Raw genomic sequence first — 22500 nt, 5'->3', positions numbered from 1 at the left:
CCTGTTAAGGCTGTCCTAAATTCAGGCCGCTAAGAGGAATTGTTGATTGCCTGTTAAGGCTGTCCTAAATTCAGGCCGCTAAGAGGAATTGTTGATTGCCTGTTAAGGCTGTCCTAAATTCAGGCCGCTAAGAGGAATTGTTGATTGCCTGTTAAGGCTGTCCTAAATTCAGGCCGCTAAGAGGAATTCTTGATTGCCTGTTAAGGCTGTCCTAAATTCAGGCCGCTAAGAGGAATTGTTGATTGCCTGTTAAGGCTGTCCTAAATTCAGGCCGCTAAGAGGAATTGTTGATTGCCTGTTAAGGCTGTCCTAAATTCAGGCCGCTAAGAGGAATTGTTGATTGCCTGTTAAGGCTGTCCTAAATTCAGGCCGCTAAGAGGAATTGTTGATTGCCTGTTAAGGCTGTCCTAAATTCAGGCCGCTAAGAGGAATTCTTGATTGCCTGTTAAGGCTGTCCTAAATTCAGGCCGCTAAGAGGAATTCTTGATTGCCTGTTAAGGCTGTCCTAAATTCAGGCCGCTAAGAGGAATTGTTGATTGCCTGTTAAGGCTGTCCTAAATTCAGGCCGCTAAGAGGAATTGTTGATTGCCTGTTAAGGCTGTCCTAAATTCAGGCCGCTAAGAGGAATTGTTGATTGCCTGTTAAGGCTGTCCTAAATTCAGGCCGAAGTTGACTTGGTGAAGTCTTTTATTGACAGAAACAGCAGTTAGACTTACCAAAGATTTGTGCACCCAGCTTCGTGAAGCACAATTCCCAAAGTGGACTTGGCCCAGTTAATGACAGGCTTTACTCTTAGTAACTGTCCGCAAGAACACACGAGACTAGCCTTGACTCTCTTATCCTTTGGCCTTCATGACTAGCCGTAAGAACACACGAGACTAGCCTTGACTGTGTTATCCTTTGGCCTTCATGACTAGTCGTAAGAACACACGAGACTAGCCTTGACTGTGTTATCCTTTGGCCTTCATGACTGTCCGCAAGAACACACGAGACTAGCCTTGACTCTCTTATCCTTTGGCCTTCATGACTGTCCGCAAGAACACACGAGACTAGCCTTGACTGTGTTATCCTTTGGCCTTCATGACTGTCCGTAAGAACACACGAGACTAGCTATAGCCTTGACTCTCTTATCCTTTGGCCTTCATGACTAGCCGTAAGAACACACGAGACTAGCCTTGACTGTGTTATCCTTTGGCCTTCATGACTAGCCGTAAGAACACACGAGACTAGCCTTGACTCTCTTATCCTTTGGCCTTCATGACTAGCCGTAAGAAAGCCCCGGATTTTGCCTGGAAGATATTTGTTCTTCAAGCAAAGTTGCATGGCCACGCCCAAAGGCGAAGCTAAATCATGACTAATTCTATTTTAGTCAAGCGAACCATACCAACCGAGGTCTGTGGTATGTACAGAGTCTGCAGGACTCTTGTCGCTGAGACCGACATTCAGTGTGGTAAGACAAGGGGACAGAGACCAACATTCAGTGTGGTAAGACAAGGGGACAGAGACCAACATTCAGTGTGGTGAGACTAGGGGACAACATTCAGTGTGGTGAGACTAGGGGACAACATTCAGTGTGGTGAGACTAGGGGACAACATTCAGTGTGGTAAGACAAGGGGACAGAGACCAACATTCAGTGTGGTAAGACAAGGGGACAGAGACCAACATTCAGTGTGGTAAGACAAGGGGACAGAGACCAACATTCAGTGTGGTAAGACAAGGGGACAGAGACCAACATTCAATGTGGTAAGACAAGGGGACAGAGACCAACATTCAATGTGGTAAGACAAGGGGACAGAGACCAACATTCAATGTGGTAAGACAAGGGGACAGAGACCAACATTCAATGTGGTAAGACAAGGGGACAGAGACCAACATTCAGTGTGGTAAGACAAGGGGACAGAGACCAACATTCAATGTGGTAAGACAAGGGGACAGAGACCAACATTCAATGTGGTAAGACAAGGGGACAGAGACCAACATTCAGTGTGGTAAGACAAGGGGACAGAGACCAACATTCAATGTGGTAAGACAAGGGGACAGAGACCAACATTCAATGTGGTAAGACAAGGGGACAGAGACCAACATTCAATGTGGTAAGACAAGGGGACAGAGACCAACATTCAATGTGGTAAGACAAGGGGACAGAGACCAACATTCAATGTGGTAAGACAAGGGGACAGAGACCAACATTCAATGTGGTAAGACAAGGGGACAGAGACCAACATTCAATGTGGTAAGACAAGGGGACAGAGACCAACATTCAATGTGGTAAGACAAGGGGACAGAGACCAACATTCAGTGTGGTAAGACAAGGGGACAGAGACCAACATTCAATGTGGTAAGACAAGGGGACAGAGACCAACATTCAGTGTGGTAAGACTAGGGGACAGAGACCAACATTCAGTGTGGTAAGACAAGGGGACAGAGACCAACATTCAATGTGGTAAGACAAGGGGACAGAGACCAACATTCAGTGTGGTAAGACAAGGGGACAGAGACCAACATTCAATGTGGTAAGACAAGGGGACAGAGACCAACATTCAGTGTGGTAAGACAAGGGGACAGAGACCAACATTCAATGTGGTAAGACAAGGGGACAGAGACCAACATTCAGTGTGGTAAGAAAAGGGGACAGAGACCAACATTCAATGTGGTAAGACAAGGGGACAGAGACCAACATTCAGTGTGGTAAGACAAGGGGACAGAGACCAACATTCAGTGTGGTAAGACAAGGGGACAGAGACCAACATTCAGTGTGGTAAGACAAGGGGACAGAGACCAACATTCAGTGTGGTAAGACAAGGGGACAGAGACCAACATTCAATGTGGTAAGACAAGGGGACAGAGACCAACATTCAGTGTGGTAAGACAAGGGGACAGAGACCAACATTCAGTGTGGTAAGACAAGGGGACAGAGACCAACATTCAATGTGGTAAGACAAGGGGACAGAGACCAACATTCAGTGTGGTAAGACAAGGGGACAGAGACCAACATTCAATGTGGTAAGACAAGGGGACAGAGACCAACATTCAGTGTGGTAAGACAAGGGGACAGAGACCAACATTCAGTGTGGTAAGACAAGGGGACAGAGACCAACATTCAATGTGGTAAGACAAGGGGACAGAGACCAACATTCAGTGTGGTAAGACAAGGGGACAGAGACCAACATTCAATGTGGTAAGACAAGGGGACAGAGACCAACATTCAGTGTGGTAAGACAAGGGGACAGAGACCAACATTCAATGTGGTAAGACAAGGGGACAGAGACCAACATTCAGTGTGGTAAGACAAGGGGACAGAGACCAACATTCAATGTGGTAAGACAAGGGGACAGAGACCAACATTCAGTGTGGTAAGACAAGGGGACAGAGACCAACATTCAGTGTGGTAAGACAAGGGGACAGAGACCAACATTCAGTGTGGTAAGACAAGGGGACAGAGACCAACATTCAGTGTGGTAAGACAAGGGGACAGAGACCAACATTCAGTGTGGTAAGACAAGGGGACAGAGACCAACATTCAGTGTGGTAAGACAAGGGGACAGAGACCAACATTCAGTGTGGTAAGACAAGGGGACAGAGACCAACATTCAATGTGGTAAGACAAGGGGACAGAGACCAACATTCAGTGTGGTAAGACAAGGGGACAGAGACCAACATTCAGTGTGGTAAGACAAGGGGACAGAGACCAACATTCAGTGTGGTAAGACAAGGGGACAGAGACCAACATTCAGTGTGGTAAGACAAGGGGACAGAGACCAACATTCAGTGTGGTAAGACAAGGGGACAGAGACCAACATTCAGTGTGGTAAGACAAGGGGACAGAGACCAACATTCAGTGTGGTAAGACAAGGGGACAGAGACCAACATTCAATGTGGTAAGACAAGGGGACAGAGACCAACATTCAGTGTGGTAAGACAAGGGGACAGAGACCAACATTCAGTGTGGTAAGACAAGGGGACAGAGACCAACATTCAGTGTGGTAAGACAAGGGGACAGAGACCAACATTCAGTGTGGTAAGACAAGGGGACAGAGACCAACATTCAGTGTGGTAAGACAAGGGGACAGAGACCAACATTCAGTGTGGTAAGACAAGGGGACAGAGACCAACATTCAGTGTGGTAAGACAAGGGGACAGAGACCAACATTCAGTGTGGTAAGACAAGGGGACAGAGACCAACATTCAGTGTGGTAAGACAAGGGGACAGAGACCAACATTCAGTGTGGTAAGACAAGGGGACAGAGACCAACATTCAATGTGGTAAGACAAGGGGACAGAGACCAACATTCAGTGTGGTAAGACAAGGGGACAGAGACCAACATTCAGTGTGGTAAGACAAGGGGACAGAGACCAACATTCAATGTGGTAAGACAAGGGGACAGAGACCAACATTCAGTGTGGTAAGACAAGGGGACAGAGACCAACATTCAGTGTGGTAAGACAAGGGGACAGAGACCAACATTCAGTGTGGTAAGACAAGGGGACAGAGACCAACATTCAGTGTGGTAAGACAAGGGGACAGAGACCAACATTCAGTGTGGTAAGACAAGGGGACAGAGACCAACATTCAGTGTGGTAAGACAAGGGGACAGAGACCAACATTCAGTGTGGTAAGACAAGGGGACAGAGACCAACATTCAGTGTGGTAAGACAAGGGGACAGAGACCAACATTCAGTGTGGTAAGACAAGGGGACAGAGACCAACATTCAATGTGGTAAGACAAGGGGACAGAGACCAACATTCAGTGTGGTAAGACAAGGGGACAGAGACCAACATTCAGTGTGGTAAGACAAGGGGACAGAGACCAACATTCAGTGTGGTAAGACAAGGGGACAGAGACCAACATTCAGTGTGGTAAGACAAGGGGACAGAGACCAACATTCAGTGTGGTAAGACAAGGGGACAGAGACCAACATTCAATGTGGTAAGACAAGGGGACAGAGACCAACATTCAGTGTGGTAAGACAAGGGGACAGAGACCAACATTCAGTGTGGTAAGACAAGGGGACAGAGACCAACATTCAGTGTGGTAAGACAAGGGGACAGAGACCAACATTCAGTGTGGTAAGACAAGGGGACAGAGACCAACATTCAGTGTGGTAAGACAAGGGGACAGAGACCAACATTCAGTGTGGTAAGACAAGGGGACAGAGACCAACATTCAGTGTGGTAAGACAAGGGGACAGAGACCAACATTCAATGTGGTAAGACAAGGGGACAGAGACCAACATTCAGTGTGGTAAGACAAGGGGACAGAGACCAACATTCAGTGTGGTAAGACAAGGGGACAGAGACCAACATTCAGTGTGGTAAGACAAGGGGACAGAGACCAACATTCAGTGTGGTAAGACAAGGGGACAGAGACCAACATTCAGTGTGGTAAGACAAGGGGACAGAGACCAACATTCAGTGTGGTAAGACAAGGGGACAGAGACCAACATTCAGTGTGGTAAGACAAGGGGACAGAGACCAACATTCAGTGTGGTAAGACAAGGGGACAGAGACCAACATTCAGTGTGGTAAGACAAGGGGACAGAGACCAACATTCAGTGTGGTAAGACAAGGGGACAGAGACCAACATTCAGTGTGGTAAGACAAGGGGACAGAGACCAACATTCAGTGTGGTGAGACTAGGGGACAGAGACCAACATTCAGTGTGGTAAGACAAGGGGACAGAGACCAACATTCAGTGTGGTAAGACAAGGGGACAGAGACCAACATTCAGTGTGGTAAGACAAGGGGACAGAGACCAACATTCAGTGTGGTAAGACAAGGGGACAGAGACCAACATTCAGTGTGGTAAGACAAGGGGACAGAGACCAACATTCAGTGTGGTAAGACAAGGGGACAGAGACCAACATTCAGTGTGGTAAGACAAGGGGACAGAGACCGACATTCAGTGTGGTAAGACAAGGGGACAGAGACCAACATTCAGTGTGGTAAGACAAGGGGACAGAGACCAACATTCAGTGTGGTAAGACAAGGGGACAGAGACCAACATTCAGTGTGGTAAGACAAGGGGACAGAGACCAACATTCAGTGTGGTAAGACAAGGGGACAGAGACCAACATTCAGTGTGGTAAGACAAGGGGACAGAGACCAACATTCAATGTGGTAAGACAAGGGGACAGAGACCAACATTCAGTGTGGTAAGACAAGGGGACAGAGACCAACATTCAATGTGGTAAGACAAGGGGACAGAGACCAACATTCAGTGTGGTAAGACAAGGGGACAGAGACCAACATTCAGTGTGGTAAGACAAGGGGACAGAGACCAACATTCAATGTGGTAAGACAAGGGGACAGAGACCAACATTCAGTGTGGTAAGACAAGGGGACAGAGACCAACATTCAATGTGGTAAGACAAGGGGACAGAGACCAACATTCAATGTGGTAAGACAAGGGGACAGAGACCAACATTCAGTGTGGTAAGACAAGGGGACAGAGACCAACATTCAGTGTGGTAAGACAAGGGGACAGAGACCAACATTCAGTGTGGTAAGACAAGGGGACAGAGACCAACATTCAGTGTGGTAAGACAAGGGGACAGAGACCAACATTCAGTGTGGTAAGACAAGGGGACAGAGACCAACATTCAATGTGGTAAGACAAGGGGACAGAGACCAACATTCAGTGTGGTAAGACAAGGGGACAGAGACCAACATTCAGTGTGGTAAGACAAGGGGACAGAGACCAACATTCAGTGTGGTAAGACAAGGGGACAGAGACCAACATTCAGTGTGGTAAGACAAGGGGACAGAGACCAACATTCAGTGTGGTAAGACAAGGGGACAGAGACCAACATTCAGTGTGGTAAGACAAGGGGACAGAGACCAACATTCAGTGTGGTAAGACAAGGGGACAGAGACCAACATTCAGTGTGGTAAGACAAGGGGACAGAGACCAACATTCAGTGTGGTAAGACAAGGGGACAGAGACCAACATTCAGTGTGGTAAGACAAGGGGACAGAGACCAACATTCAGTGTGGTAAGACAAGGGGACAGAGACCAACATTCAGTGTGGTAAGACAAGGGGACAGAGACCAACATTCAGTGTGGTAAGACAAGGGGACAGAGACCAACATTCAATGTGGTAAGACAAGGGGACAGAGACCAACATTCAGTGTGGTAAGACAAGGGGACAGAGACCAACATTCAGTGTGGTAAGACAAGGGGACAGAGACCAACATTCAGTGTGGTAAGACTAGGGGACAGAGACCAACATTCAGTGTGGTAAGACAAGGGGACAGAGACCAACATTCAGTGTGGTAAGACAAGGGGACAGAGACCAACATTCAGTGTGGTAAGACAAGGGGACAGAGACCAACATTCAGTGTGGTAAGACAAGGGGACAGAGACCAACATTCAGTGTGGTAAGACAAGGGGACAGAGACCAACATTCAGTGTGGTAAGACAAGGGGACAGAGACCAACATTCAATGTGGTAAGACAAGGGGACAGAGACCAACATTCAGTGTGGTAAGACAAGGGGACAGAGACCAACATTCAGTGTGGTAAGACAAGGGGACAGAGACCAACATTCAATGTGGTAAGACAAGGGGACAGAGACCAACATTCAGTGTGGTAAGACAAGGGGACAGAGACCAACATTCAATGTGGTAAGACAAGGGGACAGAGACCAACATTCAATGTGGTAAGACAAGGGGACAGAGACCAACATTCAATGTGGTAAGACAAGGGGACAGAGACCAACATTCAGTGTGGTAAGACAAGGGGACAGAGACCAACATTCAGTGTGGTAAGACAAGGGGACAGAGACCAACATTCAGTGTGGTAAGACAAGGGGACAGAGACCAACATTCAATGTGGTAAGACAAGGGGACAGAGACCAACATTCAGTGTGGTAAGACAAGGGGACAGAGACCAACATTCAGTGTGGTAAGACAAGGGGACAGAGACCAACATTCAGTGTGGTAAGACAAGGGGACAGAGACCAACATTCAGTGTGGTAAGACAAGGGGACAGAGACCAACATTCAGTGTGGTAAGACAAGGGGACAGAGACCAACATTCAGTGTGGTAAGACAAGGGGACAGAGACCAACATTCAGTGTGGTAAGACAAGGGGACAGAGACCAACATTCAGTGTGGTAAGACAAGGGGACAGAGACCAACATTCAGTGTGGTAAGACAAGGGGACAGAGACCAACATTCAGTGTGGTAAGACAAGGGGACAGAGACCAACATTCAATGTGGTAAGACAAGGGGACAGAGACCAACATTCAGTGTGGTAAGAAAAGGGGACAGAGACCAACATTCAGTGTGGTAAGACAAGGGGACAGAGACCAACATTCAATGTGGTAAGACAAGGGGACAGAGACCAACATTCAGTGTGGTAAGACAAGGGGACAGAGACCAACATTCAGTGTGGTAAGACAAGGGGACAGAGACCAACATTCAGTGTGGTAAGACAAGGGGACAGAGACCAACATTCAGTGTGGTAAGACAAGGGGACAGAGACCAACATTCAGTGTGGTAAGACAAGGGGACAGAGACCAACATTCAATGTGGTAAGACAAGGGGACAGAGACCAACATTCAGTGTGGTAAGACAAGGGGACAGAGACCAACATTCAATGTGGTAAGACAAGGGGACAGAGACCAACATTCAATGTGGTAAGACAAGGGGACAGAGACCAACATTCAGTGTGGTAAGACAAGGGGACAGAGACCAACATTCAGTGTGGTAAGACAAGGGGACAGAGACCAACATTCAGTGTGGTAAGACAAGGGGACAGAGACCAACATTCAATGTGGTAAGACAAGGGGACAGAGACCAACATTCAGTGTGGTAAGACAAGGGGACAGAGACCAACATTCAATGTGGTAAGACAAGGGGACAGAGACCAACATTCAGTGTGGTAAGACAAGGGGACAGAGACCAACATTCAGTGTGGTAAGACAAGGGGACAGAGACCAACATTCAATGTGGTAAGACAAGGGGACAGAGACCAACATTCAGTGTGGTAAGACAAGGGGACAGAGACCAACATTCAATGTGGTAAGACAAGGGGACAGAGACCAACATTCAATGTGGTAAGACAAGGGGACAGAGACCAACATTCAATGTGGTAAGACAAGGGGACAGAGACCAACATTCAATGTGGTAAGACAAGGGGACAGAGACCAACATTCAATGTGGTAAGACAAGGGGACAGAGACCAACATTCAGTGTGGTAAGACAAGGGGACAGAGACCAACATTCAATGTGGTAAGACAAGGGGACAGAGACCAACATTCAGTGTGGTAAGACAAGGGGACAGAGACCAACATTCAGTGTGGTAAGACAAGGGGACAGAGACCAACATTCAGTGTGGTAAGACAAGGGGACAGAGACCAACATTCAGTGTGGTAAGACAAGGGGACAGAGACCAACATTCAATGTGGTAAGACAAGGGGACAGAGACCAACATTCAATGTGGTAAGACAAGGGGACAGAGACCAACATTCAATGTGGTAAGACAAGGGGACAGAGACCAACATTCAATGTGGTAAGACAAGGGGACAGAGACCAACATTCAATGTGGTAAGAAAAGGGGACAGAGAGCGACAGGTTGACGAAACCCTGAGGCATGCAAAGTGTTCACTTGAGTAATGTTCAGAGGGCGAGTTTCAGACTGGAAATAAGTCTCTTGACAAGGGTCACTGTGGGATAGGGGGCGGGTAGGAGTGTGGAACACACACACACACACACACACACACACACAGACTGAAACACAGAGAAAGACAGAGAGGAGGGGAATGGAACGACCTTTACAAAAGAATACAATTACAAAATCGACTCAATTATAATCGCCCGGAATTACCCCCCCCCCCCCCCTCCCTTCGCTCTTTATGCTTTCCCCTCCACTCACACGATACATACACAATGTGAAATCGTCCATCCTTGCTGATTGAGCAACCAGTTCTTCTTTTTAGTAATTGCCACTAATAAATCCCCACTTAAAACATAATTCTCACCACTGATCTCCACAGATTACAGAAATGTTAGCAAACTATAACTCTGTCAATCCACCAAACGCAAGGGCGGAAAACCGGGTGAACCACTTTTGTGTAGAGGTTGTCCGTCTAATGATCAAACACTCCGTCATACTGTCAGCCCACCACCCTCTGAAATTAGGCAAACTTTTTGACTCGTCACATTGCTCTGGTTGTCACGGGTAGGCGTGCATGTTAAACCGGGTGGTTAGTACCCGGGTAGATTCGTGAACGGGGTGGATAGTACTCGGCGGTCAGTTCGGGGAGGTCTGACTTGGAAGTATGAGGTAATGGGGTTTACTTCTGGCAGTGTGCTGGCTGGGAGTGTGCTGGCTGGCAGTGGAATGTCAGGTTGGTTTACAAAATGAGTTGGGTGACAGATTTTGGTGAGGTGTGTTGTTTTTAGACCAAGAATTGAACAGTACAGGTGCGTTCTGTGTGATTTGTGTTGTTTGTTTGTTTGCGCTCTCTCTCTCTCTCTCTCTCTCTCTCTCTCTCTCTCTCTCTCTCTCTCTCTCTCTCTCTCTCTCTCTCTCTCTCTCTCTCTCTCTCTCTCTCTCTCTCTCTCTCTCTCTCTCTCTCTCTCTCTCTCTCTCTCTCTCTCTCTCTCTCTCTCTCTCTCTCTCTCTCTCTCTCTCTCTCTCTCTCTCTCTCTCTCTCTCTCTCTCTCTCTCTCTCTCTCTCTCTCTCTCTCTCTCTCTCTCTCTCTCTCTCTCTCTCTCTCTCTCTCTCCTCGTGATTGTGTCTTTCTGTGTTATTAACTGTCTGAGGACAGCTCAGTCTCTATCATTTATAATTACAAAGCCCAGTACCTATCTGGCATAATTACAAAGTCTGACAGCGCTCCACCCGGTTAACTTGTCTTCTCTTGTAATGACAGGTGCTGCCGACTCCTGACAGAGGAAACAACTCAGATCTTTACCACGGAAGACTCTTAGCACACTCCTTGATTCAACACTACTGTCAACGCAGCATGGAACAACTAATAGAACTAACAGTGCATTCCACTGAAAAGGAAATAATGCGAGTACAAGTAACAGAAAGCACTGGAGCGAGTATATGAAGCAGCACAACACACCTTTTCATTGTGTGTTTCCCGGCAGTAACAGCTCAGTGTTGCCTGTGTCAACGCAAGTGGTTTAGATACTAACAGAGTTACAGAAGTGACAGTAGCACATACAGACCTTAGCTTACTAAGTCCAAGCACACGAACACGCCAGTAATTGGTGCCAACACAGGTGTTAAAACACACGCAGTGGCTAAGCGGGAAAAACGAGAGAAAAAAGTTAGAATTCAACTAAGAAAATTGCCGATACAGGTGCTAAAACTCTGGAGGACTGAGCGAAAAAAACGAGAGTAAAAATTCAATTCAAACATCTACAATAACGACAAACTCTACACCTTGTTTCCTCTTAGACACCTAACCCTCCAGAGAGACACATCACCATGTCATCCGTAGAAGAACTGACGGTGGTGCTCGAGCACGACATTGACGAGCAGTACCAGTACCAGCCGGGCGAGGTGCTCCGAGGAAACATCCGCATCAAGGCCGCGCGCCCCACCGCCCTGCGCACCATCACCATCCGGGTGGTGGGGGAGGGCAACGTCAGCTGGAAGGACGAGGAGGGCGACAGCCGCAGCCCCATCAACCAGGCGGAGGAGAAGTACGTCGACGTCTCCAAGATCGTCCTGGAAACCAAGAACCAGAATCCGCGCAACCTCCAGCCCGGCTACACCAACTTCCCGTTCGAGTACCAGCTCCCCGAGAACCTGCCGTCGTCCTATATCGGCAAGTTCGGGAACGTGACCTACACCATCAAGTGTACGGTGACGGGGGTGAAGTCCATAGACACCTCTATCACCTCGGAGCCCTTCCTCGTTCTCCGCCGGAGTCCGCTGCCAGAGTCTGCCAAGGAGGAGATGACCTTGCAGCAGGAGAAGCGGTTGTGGGGGTCGTGTACGTTCGGCAAGATCTCCGCTCGACTGAACATGGAGTCGAGAGGCGGGGTGCCCGGGGAGGACCTGTTTATGCACGCGGAGATCAAGAACCACAGCCAGCGGACCGTGACGGCCATGCAGGCTGCTCTCGTCATGCTGTCCACATACCATGCCCGCAACAAGTCCACCAGCTTCAGACAGGTAAGGACGGCATTGTTGTAAGCAGGATTTATTCCTGTTTTGAAGATGAAGTATTTCTCAGCCACAAAGTCGTTATCATATGAAATTTGTCCACTCCTTAAGAGGCAACATGTTTAGCCTGTAGGACATAATAAAATTCCTGTTGTTGCCACAAAGTTCAGGCAGTTGAAGCACAGGGTGTGTTTGTTGTTTACAGTCAGTACTCTTCGCAGGAGATATCAGCTTGAAAAAAAACTTCCAGGCTTATGCTCCTGCAGGTTCAGATGAGTTGAAACAGGCAAGGTAATAATTCTGTCCTGTAACTGCCACAGATTAGCTATTTACTTTGTTGCACGTATCATTTGTGCCACAACTTTCAGACCACAACTTTCAGACCACAACTTTCAGACCACAACTTTCAGACCACAACTTTCAGACCACAACTTTCACACCACAACTTTCACACCACAACTTTCACACCACAACTTTCACACCACAACTTTCACACCACAACTTTCAGACCACAACTTTCAGACCACAACTTTCAGACCACAACTTTCAGACCACAACTTTCAGACCACAACTTTCACGCCACAACTTTCACGCCACAACTTTCACGCCACAACTTTCACACCACAACTTTCACACCACAACTTTCACACCACAACTTTCACACCACAACTTTCACGCCACAACTTTCACGCCACAACTTTCACGCCACAACTTTCACGCCACAACTTTCACGCCACAACTTTCACACCACAACTTTCACGTCACCACAACTTTCACGTCACCACAACTTTCACACCACAACTTTCACACCACAACTTTCAGACCACAACTTTCACACCACAACTTTCACACCACAACTTTCACACCACAACTTTCACACCACAACTTTCACACCACAACTTTCAGACCACAACTTTCACACCACAACTTTCACACCACAACTTTCAGACCAAAACTTTCAGACCAAAACTTTCACACCACAACTTTCACACCACAACTTTCACACCACAACTTTCACACCACAACTTTCACACCACAACTTTCACACCACAACTTTCACACCACAACTTTCACACCAAAACATTTTCTAATAATACCCTTGCAGTTCTACGTCTATCCTTTAGGGGGAAGACCTTCTCAACACTGTTTCTACGCGTGGTACAAAGACGTTACTGACAAAAAGTGCCCAACAACACTGCTAAGTGATTTGATTTGTGTCCTCAGATCGTGAGCAAGAAGCGAGATGAGTTCGACGTGGAGCACAACGAGGGACGTCGCTGGAACTTCGTGCGTCTCACCCTGCCCCCCTACATCCCCGAGACGCGCCTCGAGTACTGCGACATCATCGAGATCCACTACGTCATGCAGTTCCGCGTCGAGATCTCCGGAGGGACGGAATTAAAAATGGAATCCCCCATTCTCATTGGTTCGCACCTCCCTGGCGAGACCGCCCACAGGCGGGGCGAAGGGGCCGCTCCTTCCATCAACAACCACTGGACGATGAGAGGAACCAAGGGGCTCCCCATGGGGGATGAGGACGGGTATGCGGGGGATCTGGGGGAACCCCAGAACCACTGGGGGGCTGTGACCGGGGTTCCTGAGCTGAGGGGGGACCAGGTGGTGATCAATAACCCCCTGTTCCGACAGGGTTCCCACGTCACCAAACCCACCAGAGATCTGGTGAGGGACAGGCCTCAGGAACTGATGGAGAACACCCGCTTGTGATGTGGGCGGAGCTTAGTGTAAGATTGACAGAGAAGAGGAGAAAACTGTGCTTCGATCATTGTGAAGGGTCTGAATGTGACCTAACATGATTGACAGGCGCAAGAACAAACAGAGTCTGAATGTGACCTAATATGATTGACAGGAGCAAGAACAAACAACTGCTTCACTGCTAAGGATTTGTAGTTGTACTGGACAGGCTGAGGATCCCAATGACGAAGATCATGATGAGAGGAATCAATTGTTGGAGAACAACACATTCTGATGTAGGTAGTGGATCTTTAATGTGGAAATGTGTTCCTTATTTCTTTATTGTGGGTGGAGTTACGTTGATGATTGACAAGCAAGAGGTGTCACTGTGGTATTTGCTCTGCTACAAGTATAAGGTTTCATGACTGACAGCAGAAGAAAAGTATTCACAGATGTGGCGTGGGGTGTATAGATCTTACTTGACAAAGTGTTTGCTCTGCTATAAGATTTCATGCCACACAGCAGAAGAAGAATACGCACATGTGGTGTATGAATAAGTACATACCAACTGATACTTAAATGGACAATTGAGTGGACCGCTAACTTACTTTTTGATTTGAGTCCGACTTGGCCGAACAATGCATTGAAATGTGTTTGGATTTCCGCCCTTGGTGTTTGTTCTGCTGACTGAATATGTCACAGACATGCGAGAGGATTCAACAGAGATACGTGTGATGAATGAAGGTCCATGCATTGTGATGATGGTTGATGGGGCTTCTTTCAAGGACAAGCTGACCAACACGTACTTTACAAATGGTAAGAATGTGAAAAGTTCATACAGCTTATGTGAAACCCGCTTGGGAAATGTGATTAACAAGAAGAAAGAAATGATTAAATGATGGAAAACTCTGATGTGTGTAACTGTACCTTGAAGTGAAAACACAGAACACTGAAAGTACAGGGTGTTGGTGAAACTCAGAACCAGATTTCATACTTAGATATTAAAAGTGAGACAAAATCTGAAAATGACATTCACAATTGTATGGCTCACGATTGTCTTGAAGTCTTGTGCTTTCATCATTGTGTTGTAGGAATTAACAGCAATGTATGTATACAGCTGTAGCAAAGTGCACTTCGCTACCCTAAACACTCTAATCATCGCATAGCGAAACAGCCTTGTGTACAGTACAAACGGGATAACCCATCCCATAGCAGACGATACGATGATGCGCGCGCACCTTGCCGGCGCAAATTCTAATACAATACCTTTCTTTATATATCTACCTAACTTCTATCTTTCAAAGTCCCTTTTATCTTTGATACGGTCCTAATTATATTTAGGTTTGCATAGAAGTCACTGATTAGGCTGGATGGCTGCATATTATTGTGTTATTTACGATAATGCTTCGAACTGACCAAAGCGTCACTCTGACCTTGACCGGTTTTCATGTATCGTCGAGAGAGATTGATTCTCACAAACTCATCTTTGTCTTTTCAATCATTGTTTTGTCATTTTTGTATCACTATTACATATCCCGTACCTATGTTGCATATGATTTTAGTTTGTTTATAAGGATTTGGTTGTAATGAGTGATGCTTGGTTCCTCTGCAAAGATTGCTAATTTATGCAGACAGGTACTCGCGCAGGAATTTAGCCGATTCCATTTACTTTCGGACTTTACCGCTTCGTACTAAGTCAATGTATAATTTTCCCCCAAGTAACGCATATCATGATGTTTGTCTAGGGTTCTTCTTTTTATCTGTATGATTTATGAGTTTGTCCATTATTCCAGTTTAGAGAGTTTTGTAATTTTCCGCACTGAAGTTGGTTCAGTGCCTTCACTAGGACCATTGTTTTTGCATCTTACTAAATAAATATAAGTTTTTATGAAATGTGATCTATTGCAATGGAAAGCTAAAGGTCGTAGCTTTAATTTGATGTATTGTTTGTTAGGATTGGTTATGTATTTGTTTAAATAACGTAGGGTAAAGCAAGTGTAAGAAACACAGATTCCGTGTTTCTGGCCGTATTCAGGCGATTTTTATTCTCGGCGGACGGTGCTTTCTGTGCAGTCCGCGCCGGGGCTATACATCAAATTAAAGCTACGACCTTTAGCTTTCCATTGCAATAGATCACATTTCGTAAAAACTTATATTTATTTAGTATGATGCAAAAACAATGGTCCTAGTGAAGGCACTGAACCAACTTCAGTGCGGAAAATTACAAAACTCTCTAAACTGGAATAATGGACAAACTCATAAATCATACAGATAAAAAGAAGAACCCTAGACAAACATCATGATATGCGTTACTTGGGGGAAAATTATACATTGACTTAGTACGAAGCGGTAAAGTCCGAAAGTAAATGGAATCGGCTAAATTCCTGCGGGAGTACCTGTCTGCATAAATTAGCAATCTTTGCAGAGGAACCAAGCATCACTCGTTACAACCAAATCCTTATAAACAAACTAAAATTATATGCAACATAGGTACGGGATATGTAATAGTGATACAAAAATGACAAAACAATGATTGAAAAGACAAAGATGAGTTTGTGAGAATCAATTTCTCTCGACGATGCATGAAAACCGGTCAAGGTCAGAGTGACGCTTTTGTCAGTTCGAAGCATTATCGTAAATAACACAATAATATGCAGCCATCCAGCCTAATCAGTGACTTCTATGCAAACCTAAATATAATTAGGACCGTATCAAAGATAAAAGGGACTTTGAAAGATAGAAGTTAGGTAGATATATAAAGAAAGGTATTGTATTAGAATTTGCGCCGGCAAGGTGCGCGCGCATCATCGTATCGTCTGCTATGTACTGTACACAAGGCTGTTTCGCTATGCGATGATTAGAGTGTTTAGGGTAGCGAAGTGCACTTTGCTACACAGCAATAAGTTTTTTGTGTTGTAGGAATTAACAGCAATCTATGTATACAGCAATAACCTAATTGTGTTGTAGGAATTAACAGCAATGTATGTATACAGCAATAACCTAATTGCCAAATGACAGCATAACGTGAGAAAGTGCAGTTTACTGGGTGTAGAGGAAACTCATTTTACATGGAAGAATTCTGAGGCCAAACGACTTTAATTCATGCTGCAAAACAGACCTTCAGGTTTAAGAAAAGAAACGGCAGTGCCAAAAGAACAAAATGCTGAATTGTGGGTTGTGACTGTGTGTGTGTGTCTGTTGAGTTCATAGTTCTGAGCTAAATAAAAAATATAAAAAATATAAAGACAGTGAAATGATGTGTTTAATGTGCACATGTAGAAACGTTCAACATGGATGTATAATTGTTGCCATAACTTTGGCATATATACGAGTGTATGCAAAAATGAACGCAACATGTACAGCTGTATGAAACTGTAACAACAAAGTCATATAGAAGATACAACAATATTATTCAGCATAACTGAACTGTTTTTGATAATCTGAACAAAGTGTATGGGCAAAGGCAATTAAGGTCTTAATTCCATGTGTTGACAGCTTTCTGTTCAACTTCCACCACAATATTTCATTGTTGTACTGTATGTGGTATTATGTGGCGCCTGGAGCCAATTGATGGGACTCGCGCTATAGAAAAGTTATCTATTATTATTATTATTATTATTATTATTATTCTTTCGAAAGATGAGTTTCTACCTTATAAGTATGGTTAATCCAAAAAAATACAAGAAACAACAACTTGTGAATTGATACAAGTGTGCTGACTTGTGTGTGCGTGCGTGCGTGCCGTTACGTGTGTGTGTGTGTGTATATGCATGCGTGCCGTGTGTGTGTGTGTGTGTGTGTGTGTGTGTGTGTGTGTGTGTGTGTGTGTGTGCGTGCGTGCGTGCCGTGTGTGTGTGTGTATGCATGCGTGCAGTGTGTGTGTGTGTGCGTGCCGTGTGTGTGCGTGTGTGTGTCTGTGTGTGTTTGTGTACGTACGTGTGTCTGTCTATGCGTGCATGAGCATCACAGTGTGTGTGTGTGTGTGTGTGTGTGTGTCTGTGTGTGTGTGTGTGTGTCTGTGTGTGTGTGTGTGTGTGTGTGTGTGTGTGTGTCTGTGTGTGTGTGTGTGTGTCTGTGTGTGTGTGTGTGTGTGTGTGTGTGTGTGTGTGTGAAAGAAAAAGAGAGGAAGGCGCAGACACAGACGGTTTATTCATTGGGCACTTGCCCCTAATGTGAACACAAGGAGAGAGAGAGAGAGAGAGAGAGAGAGAGAGAAAGAGAAAGAGAGAGAGATGGAGAGAGAGATGGAGTCAGAGAGAGAATTGAATTGAATTGAATTGAATTGAACTTTATTTAACAAGGATTAAGATTTAAGGCTATGCCTTTTCTTACAATCTGTCCTTGGGACGCACAGACACACAATGATAAAATTGAAAAATTAAAAATTAAAAAGTTAAAAAGTTTACCAACAAAAGGAGGTCAGAAAACTTCAGCACGTGGTGATAAAGATGACGATGATGATGATGATGATGATGAAGATGAGGCATGAAGAGAATACATAATTATGCGGTTTTTCATAAAATAAGATGCATACTATGCAAGTAATTATAAGTACAAGCTGGTAGCAATCGAACATGTTGCAATAGTACAACTAAAATATGTTCACAATATACAATGCACAGCATATCTTTGGCGTAATACTAAAGTGTGATAAATCAAAACGCGTTAAACTACTCAGACATTAAGTGTTTTTTTACACATTTTTTAAAACTTTTTAACGACTTTAAGTGCTTAAAGGATGATAGAAGTGAATTCCAAACTGATGTACCCGAAAAAGCAAGACTGGTCTTATAAAGGTCAATTCGTGTAATCGGCGGGATCAAGTTGACCGACCCATATCTGTCGGTAGCTTTATTAAATAATGATGTAATGTAAATCGGCACTTTACCGTACAATTTATGCATAAAAATGGCTTTGTTTAACTTGAGATGCTTTTCCAGTGGAAGAAAGTTAAGCATTTTTAATTTCATATCTGTTGGGGCATTATCCTTTATGATGAGTTTAGCCGAGCGACGATAGAGAGAGTTTAACTTTTTCAAGTGGACATCACTGCTGCCATCCCAGACCGTCGAAACATAATTGATGTGAGGCATTACATGAGCATGGTGGAACATTTCCAGAGTCCTTCTGTCCGTAAATTGCTTAAACTTGAATAGGAAGAAAACGTTCTTGGCTACTTTCTTGCAAGAGAGAGAGAGAGAGAGAGAGAGAGAGAGAGAGAGAGAGAGAGAGAGAGAGAAAGAGAGAGAGAGAGAGATAGAGGGAGGGAAAGACAGAGACAGAGAGAGACAGAGAGAAAGAGAGAGAGAGAGAGAGAGAGAGAGAGAGAGAGAGAGAGAGAGAGAGAATGTGTAGTCTATCATTATCACCTTTTGTCTAATTATATTTATAACGAAACCCTTCTCATCTATCAGGAGAAATATAGGAGTTATCAGCCGTATTTCTTTAGGCAGCCACCAACATACAAGGAACACTTGAACTCCACGTGTGTATATAACCATTCATGCATGAAACACAACCCAAAGTAATCTGCTACACATCAGTGCCTCAGGACAAATGTGCATGCTTCAGCGAAAACCAACCATGTGTAACCAACAATCTGGCAAGCCAGCCGGAATTCAGAACGCTTTAGAAAAATAAGAAACATTTATCACTCACTTGAACACTACTTATTCAGATTCTTAATCTACGCTGATCTTTGTTTTTTCAATATAAGCTAGTTGTGAATAGTTAAAGTCATCAGAAAGGTATGTATTTTTTCAAAAAAAGCTACCCTTAAGTCGCCTGGGTGAGGTATGTGTATTTTATCATTGAAACAACTCAGAAAGTTTGTATAATTCCCAGGTGCTTTTCGTGCGTTTGCATGTGCGGGTGTGTGTGTGTGTGTGTGAGTGTGTGTGTGTGTGTGTGTGTGTGAGTGCGTGCGTGCGCATGTGTGTGTGTGTGTGAGTGTGTATACAGTATGAGAGAGAGAGAGATAAAGGAATAGAGAAAAAGAGAGAGTATGTGTTTGTGAGAGAGAGGAAGTGTGGGTGTGTTTGTGTGGGTGTGTCATTGCATTTAACACGTACTTGACTTAATGTGTTTCAAATTTTGAATTCTTTCAGTCAACCACAGCTCAAGTGTCAGATATTATTCTGTAGTTTCAAAGTGCTATCTTAGACAACATTTCAGAGATTTCTAACTGGAAATTAAAACTGAAACGAAACGAAGCAAAACGAAACAAAACAAAACAAAACAAAAACAAAAAGATACGAAACTAAACTAGGCCAAACCAAACCAAACCAAATTAAACTTTACTAAACTAAACAGCAAAAGAAAGCAAACCAACCATCAAACAACTGTATCGGAAACCAGACGGGAAATCCCTCAGAGAGGGAGACGGACACACAGAGAGACAGACAGACAGAGAGGAAACCAGACCCTGGGAAATCCCTCAGAGAGGGAGACGGACACACAGAGAGACAGACAGACAGAGAGGAAACCAGACCCTGCGAAATCCCTCAGAGAGGGAGACGGACACACAGAGAGACAGACAGACAGAGAGGAAACCAGACCCTGGGAAATCCCTCAGAGAGGGAGACGGACACACAGAGAGACAGACAGACAGAGAGGAAACCAGACCCTGCGAAATCCCTCAGAGAGGGAGACGGACACACAGAGAGACAGACAGACAGAGAGGAAACCAGACCCTGGGAAATCCCTCAGAGAGGGAGACGGACACACAGAGAGACAGACAGACAGAGAGGAAACCAGACCCTGGGAAATCCCTCAGAGAGGGAGACGGACACACAGAGAGACAGACAGACAGAGAGGAAACCAGACCCTGGGAAATCCCTCAGAGAGGGAGACGGACACACAGAGAGACAGACAGACAGAGAGGAAACCAGACCCTGCGAAATCCCTCAGAGAGGGAGACGGACACACAGAGAGACAGACAGACAGAGAGGAAACCAGACCCTGGGAAATCCCTCAGAGAGGGAGACGGACACACAGAGAGACAGACAGACAGAGAGGAAACCAGACCCTGCGAAATCCCTCAGAGAGGGAGACGGACACACAGAGAGACAGACAGACAGAGAGGAAACCAGACCCTGGGAAATCCCTCAGAGAGGGAGACGGACACACAGAGAGACAGACAGACAGAGAGGAAACCAGACCCTGGGAAATCCCTCAGAGAGGGAGACGGACACACAGAGAGACAGACAGACAGAGAGGAAACCAGACCCTGGGAAATCCCTCAGAGAGGGAGACGGACACACAGAGAGACAGACAGACAGAGAGGAAACCAGACCCTGCGAAATCCCTCAGAGAGGGAGACGGACACACAGAGAGACAGACAGACAGAGAGGAAACCAGACCCTGGGAAATCCCTCAGAGAGGGAGACGGACACACAGAGATACAGACAGAGAGGGAAACCAGACCCTGGGAAATCCCTCAGAGAGGGAGACGGACACACAGAGAGACAGACAGAGAGGGCTATAGTAGAAACAGCCTGGCTGGACAATGAAAATTCTGGTAAAATGCAACACTTTTGTAAATATCGAGGCTAACTGCAGATCAACTGTGGTATATGTACTGGGCCAGTGACATTTCTGCCGGACTAGTGACTTTTGTGTGCGGCCCTATGCTCCACAGGGAGTCTACAGGAATAAGTCAAAGTAAGTCAAGTGACTTTTGTGAAGTTACTCACCCGGCTGGCAAGTAAAAATGTTGAGATTTGGCCATCCATACCCACCATCACAACCACCACCACCACCACCACCACAACAACAACACAAACTGCTCAGCACTCACCTCATCCTCTTCTGCTTTGGGTTTCTTGAGAGATTTCTTGACCTCACGGTTAGAACTTCCGGAGGACAGCATGCCGCTTGGGGCCCGACTGACGCCCTCCTCTAATGCTGCCGCCTCAGCTTCTGCCTCCAGACGAGCCTTTTCCTGCAACAGACATTATACAAGTTATTCCACACGGTCCATTTCAGGGACTTGAGAGCTGAAAGGGCAGGGTATTTAACCTTCACCTCATCAAGCTGTGGACTATATACACAGTTCAGCTGATGTGGGTCATGCACGACCCATATTTACTTTAAAAGAAAGATGCAACGCAAAACGTATGGGTCGTACACGACCCACACCATCGAAATAGGAATAAACTCTTTACCGCCTCTTTGCAGAGTATGGGTCGTACCTGACCCACGCCATCCGAATAAGGATAATCATCGTAAATTCCTTCTTTAATTCCATATTCGCCCACGGCCAACAACATCCGGACTGCCCTGATATGGCCCTTCGTGGTCGGCTGGGCGTTAAGCAAACAAACAAACAAACAAGATCCAGACTGCCCAGTTCAATTTACCCCAAGGTTTATTTGCTTGTTAACAAAGATAACCCTTCAGAAATTGGTCGATAAGAGATAACCCTTCAGGAATTGGTCGATAAGAGGTAACCCTTCAGGAATTGCTCGATAAGAGATAACCCTTCAGGAATTGGTCGATAAGAGGTAACCCTTCAGGAATTGGTCGATAAGAGGTAACCCTTCAGGAATTGGTCGATAAGAGATAACCCTTCAGAAATTGGTCGATAAGAGATAACCCTTCAGGAATTGGTCGATAAGAGATAACCCTTCAGAAATTGGTCGATAAGAGGGTCCTATGATGTTTGAGGATTACACAA

General features: G+C 45.6%; 2 protein-coding genes across 7 annotated transcripts in view; one reads left to right on the top strand and one right to left on the bottom strand.

Annotated features, from left to right (window-relative positions):
- LOC138948186 (arrestin domain-containing protein 4-like) overlaps nucleotides 1–14756 on the top strand; it is a 33651-nt gene extending 18895 nt beyond the window's left edge. For all 3 annotated transcript variants that reach the window (XM_070319689.1, XM_070319688.1, XM_070319687.1), the window contains 2 exons: nucleotides 10882–12140; nucleotides 13356–14756. In XM_070319689.1, coding sequence (XP_070175790.1) covers nucleotides 11448–12140; nucleotides 13356–13856 — 1194 coding nt within the window. In that variant the 5' untranslated portion in view covers nucleotides 10882–11447 and the 3' untranslated portion in view covers nucleotides 13857–14756. The remainder of the gene's footprint in view (nucleotides 1–10881; nucleotides 12141–13355) is intronic.
- Nucleotides 1–22500, bottom strand: part of LOC138948182 (coiled-coil domain-containing protein 180-like) — a 166797-nt gene that overhangs the window by 96437 nt on the left and 47860 nt on the right. For all 4 annotated transcript variants that reach the window (XM_070319677.1, XM_070319678.1, XM_070319679.1 and 1 more), the window contains one exon: nucleotides 21622–21765. In XM_070319677.1, the coding sequence (XP_070175778.1) occupies nucleotides 21622–21765 (144 nt within the window). The remainder of the gene's footprint in view (nucleotides 1–21621; nucleotides 21766–22500) is intronic.

The sequence above is a fragment of the Littorina saxatilis genome, linkage group LG15 (genome assembly GCF_037325665.1).
Source record: "Littorina saxatilis isolate snail1 linkage group LG15, US_GU_Lsax_2.0, whole genome shotgun sequence".
NCBI classification, from domain to species: Eukaryota; Metazoa; Mollusca; class Gastropoda; order Littorinimorpha; family Littorinidae; genus Littorina; species Littorina saxatilis.
This window is presented reverse-complemented; position numbering and strand designations above follow the sequence as displayed.